Here is a 12,061-nt window from a genome sequence, read left to right as displayed (position 1 = left end):
AAGAAACAGAATGAAAAGTGTTTTGTTACAATCTGTGGGTTTGTACCCAACAAGGAGAAATAGACAATCTGCTTGAATTCCAGTCTTACAAAAGAGCTATCTCTGGGTTTTATCTAGAATAAAATTGAAGAGACTCAAGAGGTCGTCTATTCTGCAAATCCATAGTGCAAATAGGGAATAAATGAAAGAGAGCTTCGTTAATCTTTTTGATAGGACTATCCAGAAGTAAAGCTTCTTCAAACACTGATAGCTGTTTGACACTTCCAAAGCTGAGAGGAGAAAGTGCATAAATTCATTATTACTTCCAGCTGGATATTTGGGAAGCCACACTCAAAATTTGGATAGAAGAGTTGTCAAATGTTAGCTAGGGACAGTTTATCTGCCTTGACCATAGTGGTTGTCTCTGTTAGAAATGGGCACACTCACTTTGGACAAACTTCATGAGCTGTGTATTCTTAGGCTATCATCTTGCCTTTGTTTTGGGTCATCATGAAGGTGTAGAATGGCAAGGAAGGATGCAGGACTTCTGCAGCTGGATGACACTACTGTCCCACCTTGGGTGCACATGTTGCCTATCAAAAAAGAGACTTGCCAGAGCCACATCAAGGAATCAGTTGGGATGCAGCCTGGCACTGCTTCTCAGACTGATCCTCAGCAGTCCCAGGTTTGATTAGTAGTCGTAGTTCACCCTTCCTACATGACCTAGAGCTAAATTACTGAACAGCTATGGGCCTCCTTCATCACTTGAGGCTAATGACAACTAAAGGGAAACAGGCACCTGCAAGGCCTAATTCACTAATGCTTACAAAGTGCTTTACAATTGTTAGGCGGAAGCAACGTATTATTGTTCAGTATTCCTGGAAGGCCAAACTGTCGACAGTCTGTTTACCCAGAGGAATATGCGAATGGCTCTGTCGACAAACAGCCCCAGGAACAGATGCATTTTCCAGGCTGTGAAGCTGGGTACACAATAAAAGCAGCACAACAGGGAAGTCTGCACAAGTAAGATCCTTTGTGAAGGCAAGAGGCTACAGAAGCTGTCCACAGAGGCCTCAGCCAGGTGGAGGTGCTGGGAGGCATCTTCAGAGAAAGGCTGCAGAAAGGTGTGTGCTTAGACAGGAGGTCCTGTGAGGTTTGCCTTTCTACCAGAACAGAGAGTAAGTGGGCTAGCACGTCTGTGGGCCTGCCCAGATGACGCATCTGAACTCTGTTAGACACACCAGGTATATCAACATGATCAGCTGCGGGCAGCTCCAAAGCTCCTCTTCAGGCCAGACTCATGTGGCCACCAGCCATGATGTTGACAGGGCAGACACTCTCTGGAGAGCAGGCATACCTGGGAGCCTGAGCAGAGGCAAGTGCCTGCTCAGCATGTCCTGACTGCGCTCCCAGCAGCCCACCAGCACTCCCATTTGGATGGGCAGCAAGCGGCACGTGGAGTATGCTCTGCTCCTGGATGCTCTGGGCACTGCTCTTGCCAATTCTTGCACAATATGCCAGCATATATGGCCTCTTTCTTAGCATGACTCCTGCCTTCACCCACTGAATCTGACTTGATGTAACCCACATGCTGCAAGAAGAGTCACTAACAGAAGTTAGGACTCTGCAGGCTGCAGGAGTCTGTCCTGCTTCTTGCTGCTCTCTCACAGAACAGTTACTGCCGTCAATAGGCCAGGGCACATGGGTGTGCAGCAGTGCAAATTAGTGAGAAGGAAGTACATTATTTTATAGGTTTTGACCTTTCTTGAACCTTCTGTAAATTTGTACCCCCAAAATAGGATAAAAATGTCTTCCAGAATGCTGCCCCCTCCGAATTGCAGTACTGAACAGATGCTTACAAGGTTTTCTCCCACCTTCCCTAACATGCAGTTCCCTGGGATTGTCTTTGCCAGGCAGAATCTCTTTTTCCACCTGAGTCCTGCTCTGGGCTTAGAAAAGCTCCAACTAAAGCTTGACTCACAGAGCTAAAAAGTTCTGTTTTGTTCTTGCAGTGCTCCAGTGGGAAATCTGCAGATTCATGAAAACATCCAGTCCTCAGCCCACACTGCTTACTAATTTAATCTTTAGTTCTTTGTTCTTTTTATCAGCCCCAGGGTATTCTTATATTCACAACCAATTCCATTCTGCAGTGGTATTTTAATTCCCAAAGCTCATCTAAGAATGGATCTTTGCCCTCTCGTCGTTTCCTCATACTCACCCACATTGTGTCTATTTTCATCTGTCTTCCCACCTTGACTGTAAAGTCTTTGGGACAGAGCCTTTTTGCCCTATGTTCACACATCACCTAGCACAGCAGTGTCATGGCCTGCAATGAGAGCTCTTTAGAGCTCTGCTGATAACAGCAACATTGGACACTTTTCCCTTGGGGGAGCTGCTTGCTAGATGTTGTTATTTGTATCTCAGAGCCTGTGAGGTTGTGACTATTGGGAACTGAGGCTGCTCTGGGGATTTTAGGAAGATGGTAAGAAGCAAAGACTGGCAAGGTGGTAAGTTACTATCCATTAGTGTGGGTTTTGTTAGCTCCATGGTAATATGCAATACCCATCTTAAACCAGGCAGTGTGATTTCACTTAACACAATGATTTAAGCTGATGGTGTCAACCTCCACTCAAAAACATTGACCCCGAAACCCAAAGATTTCCAGGTCAGGTGCATGTGTCTGTGTGATGTACCAGTGGGTCTCAGTTCCAGTGCACCAAAGCATCAGGTTCCTGGAGGTTTTATGTAAAACAGCATGTTAGCAAGTTGCCAACTGCAAGCATGAAACATTAAGCAACTTTTGGACAGCTTCTTAAAATTCCTCCATAAAATTTGCCATTTCAAAGCACTGAATGTCTCTGTATTGTTGCTGTAAAGCCTGTTATTCATGTGGAATCTCCTCTGCCTACAGAATGAGCTGGTTCATACAGATGTCATCAAGCTGTCAGTAGAGGGAACAACGATGCAGGGGCCAGAGGGGCTGCAGCTGCAAACGCTTGGTAGGAGCCCAAGTCCTTGCCATGCTGATTAATTACTGACACAAAGCCTCTAATCAGTCATTCTGTGGAATTAAATTAGGAGTGGAGTGTTGAGATAGAAAGGAGCTAAAGAAGGGTTACGCCTTCTTGCTTTCATCATGTAGCAGGGCAAAGTCTGTCTGGAGCAATGGCCACTAATTGAGTCACGTTTTGCTAGTTACATCTTGCCTTTACTTGCAGAAAAAGATTAACATTAATTCAAAAAATGCCCATTTTACTGGGATATCCCAATGTGGACAAGGCACAGGCATTTACCTGTATTTGTGAAAAGTAAGTCAGTTTGGTCATACCAGACATTGGTCTGGACTGGCCAAATCAAGATGAAAAACAACCATTGCCCTTTCTGAGTGCACAGCTCATCCAGCCAGAGGTGGGATGTGCCTCATCAGGTTTTGGCTCCTTAAAAGCACAGCATCTATTCTGAGCTACTATGTTAGGCTCCCTCCGTTCAAGCTGGAGACAGTGCAGTCCTTCTAGGCTGAATCCTCTCATCCTGACCATCCTGTGTTTGAGATAGGATGGGATGAGTCAGCTGTGGTGGTCCTGGACTACACAGGGAGCCTTGAGGAATCTCCTAATCATCCTACTGCACCTGCTTTTGGCTGTGAAGCTGTGGCCTGGATTTGGAGAAGGCACTTGCTCTGCATTTAAGGATTGCTGTGTTTATAGGCTGGTAGCTGCTGAACAATTTGATTGTGAGAGGATTTGCATTGCCCCATAGGTTGCAAGAGACCAGCTAAAGCAGTACACTGCAGAACTCCCAGAGGCTTTGGGATTATTTGTTTAGTGTTACTGGGAAATGGATTTTCAAAGTCTTGGCTTGAATATGTAACAATCTATTTCAGTGTTAAAAATGCAGACAGTATTACAGGGTTGAAACGACCTTAACAATTCCTTTGAGGACTACATTTTGTTAATGTTTAAGACAGCTGCCTTTGCAGAAAGTTCTCTGTAACTATGTGCTTCTGTGTCTTGTCTGCTTGTTCCTGTTTCTGATCTGATGATTGCTGTGGGTGTCCCTGCTGGTCAACAGCCCCAAGTTGCTCTGGCACTCAGCAGACATCTCATCTTCTGCCCAAGGACCCTGCTGAACTTTTCTTTCACTACCATGCAAATTGGCTTTCTTTGACGATGTTGCATCTGCCTCAGGAGCAGAAGCCACAAAATCTCAAAGAGTCACCTCCTGTTGTGGCTGACACCTGTTCTAAACACAATTCACAATGTTGCTCGATTCAGGGCATTTGAAGTTAACAGGATCTTTCTGTGTCTGGTAGAATACTTCTTCCCAAATCACATCCTTTACTATTGGCTTTACTGAAGTGAACCTGCTAAATGGCTTCTGACCTAAGGATGAAAAGAGCACAGGGAGGTATGGTGTGCTGTTTCCTCTTCGGGCTCTTTTATGCATGGGAAACCATTTATATTTTTGTGCATACTAAACAAACAGAGAAGATCTGTTCTTCCCCAACAGGAGGCAGGCCTGGTCGTCATGACTCTTACATTTGCACCAGGCATTTTAAATTCTTACCAAAGTGAGTCCCAGGCCAATTTGTTCTTCAAATTTCCTTCCAGATCTTCCAGTTCCCTTTTCCCTTTCTCTGTGTTGGCTTTTCAAATTGTGGGTCTTGTGGACCAGCACAGCTTGGAAAGTGTTTGCAGAAGGGGTGGCTCTAATTTCTTTTGGAGCTTCTGGCTAATAAGTCACTTCTGAAAACACTGGCAGTGTGTGTGCACCATAGGCAGGGAGCGTGGGCTGGCCAGATGAACCAGTTGTCTGTCTGACAGACCTTTCTTCTGTTAACAGGCTGTGGGACATCGTTTGATTTTCACAAAAAGATAGACTATTTGTTTCTTGTTGGTACTGAAGAGGGAAAGATCTATAAGGTAAGAGTTGTTTCTTTGTCCCTTGTTTTACATCCCCTGACCTGGGCTTGTCTTTCAGGTTCATCATCTTAACTGTTTGCTGAGGCAGTAACAAAGTACAACTTCAGAGCCTGGTCCTGCCCTCGGATCCCTGTGGTGAGCCTGAGACCAGCACAGAGCCACAGAGGGTCACAGGGAGCTGTCTGCACAGACCCAATTAAGACCTTATTTTGCAGAAACGTTTTTCATGCAAACTGCATCCCAGAATGCTTTGCAGATTGCAGCTGTGCAAGCAAGGTGCTAACTATGATCAGAGCAGAAGTTAAAAGGCATTGATCCTCTGTCCTCATGGCTATGGGGAAAAGGCAGGAAAAATCTCATCTCTTTGCCATTTCAGACCTGTTATCCCATGAGCAATGAGGCTTATGAAGCCTTGTTTCCTATGGATTGGTGTCCCGCAGCCCTTCCTTTGCACAATTACGTCCCAGATCCTTTCCCTAGTCCCACTTTCTCCTTGCCCTCGTATCTCCAGTTCCTCACTGTCTACTCTAATCCTTCCTTCCTCTGACGACCCCCATGCTGTCCCCAGCTCAGTGATCCCACTGCCATGCTATAACCCTTGATTCCTGCCGACAGTGCTGGCTACCTCCCCTTCAGTGCCCTCCTGCAGCCTGATGCCTTGGTGCCTAGCACCAGCTGAGACCTGTCGGTCAGCCAGCTCCAGCCATGTGGCGAGGGCAGCAGCAAAACTTGCTTGCCCTTCCTGGGGTGGCAGCACTGCCCAGATGTTTGCACTCTACGGCCATCCCTTTTTATAAAATGTATAAGACCTAATATTGCCAAGTCCCACGTGCAGCCAGCTTTGGCTGAAATTGCCAATGAGGTCAAAAGTTGTTTGTGAGGAGAAACAAACAGATAGCAGGACACAGACATTGTGTTTTCTTAAGAAATCAAGCTAAAAATAGGAAGTTTTGAGCTCTGCTCTATTTAGCCTTGAAAATAAAGCCAGTAGCTGCTTACTCATATAGCTTTTGTTTGCACAGCATTCCTCTGAGCTGGCTTTGGGGCTTTGTTAATATTGTAGCCACAGCCCTTCAGTGGGGGAGGTGGGCCATCAGCTGGAGGCTGATGTGCAGAGCCGAACCATCCAGCCATCCCTAGAGGATGCTGTAAGCTCCTTCCCCACGTCCTGCCTGCAAAATGGAAACAAAACAGAGAAAAAGATCCCAAAGTAAATCATATTCTGAAATCAGTATCAATCATTTAGGCAAGACAGACTTAACAAATATGTATCCCTTCCAGAGGGATGATGCTGATTGATATCTCTCCCTCTGCCAGGCAGTATCTAGGGAGGATTTCTAAGTAGTGCTCACTTGCATTGGACAAGACAGGTGTAGAAGGGAAATGGAAAAAGTGGGGGGGCTGGGCTGATGGGCGATGGGCAGTGATGTATGTGCAATGGCTTTTTGTTGATGCTTTCATGATACAAAGCATCTGTTCAGTCATGGGCAGATGTTCTGAGCTGGCTGGTCGCCCATGGGAGTTAGTACCCTGGGTATTGTACTCCAAATTGTTTGGGTACTGTTGTGTCTAGTCCTGATCAAAAGGCAGTAAGGAACCATGTTTTAGCTTCCTCTATGCTCAGGTGAGTGACGGGTGTCAGTGTTAGGTGGGGGCCACCAGTTACTGTTCAGGAGAAATGTTCAGACTGGTGTCCTGGCTGATTTACATAGCAAAGGAAATCCTTCGTGGAGGAGGACTCAATAGGAACGGAATTTGGCAGCATTTGCATTAACAAAGCTGTAGGTGTTCCTGCCTTGGATGATCTTCAGTGAAACTAGAACTACAATGGGGTTTTAACATTAGGAGTGATCCCAGCCATGAAGCCACACAGATGTTTTAACCACTTCTTGGGTGGACAAATGCAAAGAGATACTGTTATAGAGGATCTTCTCTTTTATTGGTGCTAAGGCTGATTTCAGGGTTACTGGTAAGCAGCAAAACATTCCTGCATTGGTGAGCCTTAGCGAAAAGTGAGACCACTCTCACATTGTGCAACACTGCCCTATAAAACTCAGGTGTTCCCATGGGCAGGAAGACGCAATCCTCCATCAGATTGTATGGGCTAACACAGGGAAGAGAAATCTTGTGTCTAGCACAAGCAGGCCTCCATAGTGTCCACAAAACCAGAGGGAAGAGTGCTTGCACCCTTAGCGTCCCCCGAGAGTTTGCTACAAGCAGTTTCAAAAGTTTTGAGATCAACTGCTGCTCCAGACATTTCTCAAGGACTACTATGCACCTTCGTCACACCCTTTATTGAAACATTGCACGTCTGGACCCATTACTGGAACTACCAGTGGACTGCCTTCCAGAGCCTTGCTCCGCTCAGATGCGGAGGACAGTGACAGTCCAGCAGCCATTTGAGCAGCTCTCGGGTCCTGTGGCTGCACTGAGCAGGAGTAAGCTGCTAGAGTCTCTGCTGCACTTGCCCTTCCCACTGTACGTTGAGTGAGAGGGACAAGCTCTTTATATGCTGTATGGGTCAGGGATCAAACATGGGCTGCTCTCCACATGGGCCGAATTTTAGATTATTTATCAAATAAATTGAAAAGTGAATTTCAGGGAGGCATTTTTTCAGAGAACAAGCATGCTCACAAATAGCATGATAATATGTTAATTCTTTAGCTGCAGAATGATTAAGAATTTTTAAAAATGGCTTAGTTAATAGTGTTTTTGAAGCCAAGAAATCATTATCTTAATTACACACAGACCTATCTATTGCCCTTTTATGTAGAGGACAAACTGTTTCTGCACTAATATGATTCTGTAATGCAAAACTGCCTCTTTGCATATCTTAATTGCTGTTTAGGAATTGTTCAGCTTTGGTATCAAAAAGTATGGTCTCTGAGATCATATTGAAACATTATAGTGGCTTCAACTCTTTGGTCAGAATTACTTCTTAATAAACAGGGCTTCAACAGAAAAATTGTGATAAGATTTGAACATATTCATATGAGAGGGGTTTTTTTCAGTCTTACACAGTTTGCTTGAGAGTGTAACAAATGAATATAATAAAACTCAATGCAAGACTTTTAGAAGGAAAAGGTGATTCTAATTTTAAACAAAACTCATTCTCACACTAAGCACCAGGACATTCGTATCTGTGTGGTCAGGACAGGATTTCTTGTGGTTATACAGATGACAAAGGATGCTGGCTGTTGAGACCTTGTCACATCTCTTGGATTTTCCTTAAATGATGATGACAAACTGGTTTCTAGACAGGGTCTGACTTCCAGTGACCCTTTAGTAATGGAGAGATCGTTTGCCTCAGTGTCTAGTCTTGCTTTGTCTAAGGCAATGTTGTTTTCCTTGGATATTTTATGACTTGAGTTCTGTTCCTCATCTTCTCGCCACCTTATCTTTGGGGCTTCTATTTGTTCTGTCCGGTTATCTTGTCACTTGACTGACTGCATTCATCAATTAACAGAGATTCTTTCTTTTACCATTTCCTGTTGTTTCTTCCGATGCATTCACATGCCTCTGTTTCCATTTGTAAGCCTTTCTACAAATCTTAGCATTTCTGTTACAGGTCTCAAAAAGAAGGCACTGAGCAAAAACTAAGGACACCCTCTGGTGTTGCTGGTAACAGCTGTCCACAAGAACACGGGACACATTTGTGTCAGTGGTTTCTGAAGAACAGTGGGTGTCCTGATCTGCCTGGGAGTTCCAGTGTTGGGCAGCACTCCTGTTGCCAGATACAAACATCCTTTGAAAAATATTGCATTTTGGATTTCTATATTGCTTAGAGTCTCAGTGGTTCTGTTAGTAACTAAAGAAACCCTCTACATTATAAGGACACTGATAACCATCCATTCACCATGGATTCGGAGGAGTTTTGTGTCAGGCTAACATCTAGCATAAACTGAAGTGCTGTTAATTAAGATTATTCATAAGGTTTGTGTCCTTGGAGTTCTCCTTTCCTCCCAGTATTCCTCCCCTATGGTTTGTAGCCCTGTCACCAGTCACCTTTGTACTGATTTCCTGTATTGCCATAGTCACATTCTTGCTTTCCTGTCTCATCATAAAAATACTATTTACTATTCACACAGATCTACCACCATTTAAATTGGAGAACACTCTCAGCAAATTGGGGCAGTGCTCTAGAAGATCAGACAGGCTGCACAAATACCTGCTCCCTGAACCTACTCATCCTCTTCAAAGCTGTCTTGTCAGGAGTTAGGCATCACATTTCCCAGTGGTTTTGTTTTCATCCTGACAGGTGTCTAATAACTGTAGGATTTTTAAAGTGAATAGTAGGGGAACACTTTGCCAGGAGTTCTAGTTAGGTCAAAAACTCTTTTGTTCGTTAAAGTCATACTTCTTTCTGAGCTTTTTGTCAGGTTTGTGGTGTTTCTTCAAAATGCATCTTGGTAAGAACATGGCCCTGTCTCACACATCAGAGGCGATACCAAAGGTTGGGGTTAACATGGTGTGGGGCTGGCAGGCACTGCCAGACCACGGTGTATGGCTTAAGGCTAAAGCAGGCACGCAGGGTTTGTTTCTTACAAGGGACACAGCTGGGCATCTGCCCTACAGAATCCTTTTTGCTGATGATTTCATAGGAAAACTGCAGATAGCTTTCCTGTCAGGGCCCAGGCCTCAGCTCTGGGTCAGATTTGCAGACTGCAAAGCCAGTACTGGAGATCAGCACATCCCAGAGCATGATGAGCCTCCTGTACCAGTGCCCAGAGAGCTGCACTGATCAAGGGCTCAGGCCCAACAAGGCTTTAAAAACAGAGCACCGAGCATTACAGTTCTGTTGGATGCAGACAAATCTGGTTAGGATCTCACTCTGCAAAGTCCTCAGGTATTAGGGACCTTCAATCCACATACTTGGAAGGACAGATGGATAAAGCAGCTTCTGTCTTGTGTTAATTACTGATGACCCATTCTGTCTGTTCCCAGCAAAGTGACTTTCAAAACAAACCAAGTACCAATTTTCCTGGTGGCTGAACATTAAGAATTATGGAGTAAAGTTATGAAACATGCCATTAAAGGAGATTTCAGTCCCATAATTACACACAGGGACAATAACTCAGAGACAGAGTATGCACCAAACCAACAAACTATTAGCAAACTATAGACACTGTCAGTAAATCTTGGTGGGACATAAGCCACTTTCTTGTTTCCATTTCCTACCACAGCAAGCCTCCCAGGGATGGAGGAGCTGCTGCTGTGTGAACAGTTTAGCACCCTCAATCCAGTATCTGTGCCAGTGCACAAGGGCATCATAAGAAAACAGGTCTAAGTACCTAGACAGTGAGTGTCATGTGTAACAAACAGTTAAGCGTTATGATTAGTTAGAGCTTTGGTTTGCAAGAATTAAAGTCATGTAACACTTCAGCAATTCTGCTCCTAGGGCAGATGATGTGTTGCTGAATTCATTAGGGAGTAATGAAAGGTGCTGAAAAGTCCTTGTAGTGACAGTACCAAGGCAGACCGACAGAAAATCCTGAAACCAATCCCAATCTGCTGTGTAGATACAGCTTGTGTGTTGAGAACACAACCAAGATGAGGTCCTTGCTGCTAACAAAGGAAGCCTCCAGTCCTCTCAGAGGGTAAGAGTTTTGAGGAGGATAACCTTATTTTTCCGTGTACACAGAACTGACAGGATCTGGATCGAGTCCCGTATTCTGCTCATGCAGACAAGCAGATTGTAATTTGTCCCCCCTTTCATGAGCTTACACACAAGTGACTTTTCCAAGGCTCCCAAATGTTTTCCAGCTCTTGCACACATCCTACATTTTGCCATTCAGTAGCACCCATGGCTGTGATGCTGCTGGCGTGACCCTCGTGTGCATGTGCAGGGTTTGCCCAGTTTACCGGCTGGTGTTTGGCTGGGGTACAGGGTGGCCCGCCTGCCCATTGGGGACATGCCTGAGTGCTGGCCAACCTCTTCTGGTTCTCACACACCTCTGGGATGTCACGAGTAGCACAAGAGAAAGAGCTGCAGAGCCGTGTGGTGGGGAAGGCTCTCAGAGCAGGCTCTCACAGGGTGATGGCAGGGAAGGGACTTTTGGCATGTTCCCAAAATCCTTAGAGCCAAAGGCTCTGATAGGTCATTCTAGTGGTGAGAGCACCATTACTGAAGGTTTTAACTGCGATATTTCAAATGCAAAAGTTGCTGTGTACTCCTGAGCAGCACAAGAACCATTTTCCCCTGCCTTTCCCGAGAGCCTTTTACATGGGCACAGCAGGAACCTGGGCTGGCAGGAAGGTGATGGAACTCCTGCAGTGGAGAATGGGCTCTGGGGCCTGGCTCTGGGTGTAAATTCAACCAGACAACTTCAATTCCTACCTCTGTGTTGCCTGCAGGTGAGGTGAAACAGCATGCACTAAATTACTTAGTTTCTGTAGCACCTCTGGGTACCAGCCACCTCTTCCCAGCAAGCCCAGAAGAGCCTGGGAGGCCATACAAGTATTCAGAGGCATCTTTCTGCAGGAATGTGAGCTCCAGAAGAAGGTCTAGCTCTGATTACTGACTAGTTCTTTCCATTGCAGTGTTCAAAATGCTATTCAAGCCAGTTTCTGGATGTGTTTGAAGCCCATCACATGGCTGTGGACTCAGTCAGCTGGAATCCTTACCACTTGAAAGTCTTCATTTCCTGCAGCTCTGACTGGACAGTCAAGATCTGGGACCACACCATCAAGTAGGTCCTGCTGGGTCCTGGCATGGGTGGGGAAGTCCAGCCTGACATGCCAGCTGCATATGTCGACACTGCTCATACCTCAGTCTCAGTTTCCCTCTTAGGTGTTGCTGTTGCTAATTCCTCTTATTTCTGTTTTGGGGGCTGATGACTCAGATTTGTACTCACCAGCTATGAGGTACAAGATTTAGCTAGCATCGGCTGCCCCGGGAACTTGCCAAGCAGTGCAGCTCAGCACAGAGCCTGACTGCTTCGCTTCGGACCTGGCTTTGTTCAGGCAGGAACTACTATGTCAGAGTTATTCTTCTGGAGCAATGCGATAGAGAAATGTCAGGGGCTGGCTGATGGCCTCGGGGGCCAGACACCCCCTAAGAGCCAGGGAGACAAAAAAAAATTGGAACATTTAAAAATACATAATGAAGTTCAGGGTTAGTGGTTGAGGAATGTCTGGTTTCAATCAGGAAATTGATTTTG

At 45.4% G+C, this 12,061-nt stretch overlaps 1 protein-coding gene across 1 annotated transcript in view; it reads left to right on the top strand.

Annotated features, from left to right (window-relative positions):
• Positions 1–12,061, top strand: part of DNAI1 (dynein axonemal intermediate chain 1) — a 149,451-nt gene that overhangs the window by 91,025 nt on the left and 46,365 nt on the right. Inside the window, exons 15-17 of the mRNA XM_052778818.1 lie at positions 2,891–2,978; positions 4,822–4,901; positions 11,442–11,590. Coding sequence (XP_052634778.1) covers positions 2,891–2,978; positions 4,822–4,901; positions 11,442–11,590 — 317 coding nt within the window. The remainder of the gene's footprint in view (positions 1–2,890; positions 2,979–4,821; positions 4,902–11,441; positions 11,591–12,061) is intronic.

Source organism: Harpia harpyja, chromosome Z (assembly GCF_026419915.1).
Source record: "Harpia harpyja isolate bHarHar1 chromosome Z, bHarHar1 primary haplotype, whole genome shotgun sequence".
Lineage (NCBI taxonomy): Eukaryota > Metazoa > Chordata > Aves > Accipitriformes > Accipitridae > Harpia > Harpia harpyja.
Note: the sequence above shows the minus strand (reverse complement) of the source record. Positions and strands in the feature narration are given on the sequence as shown.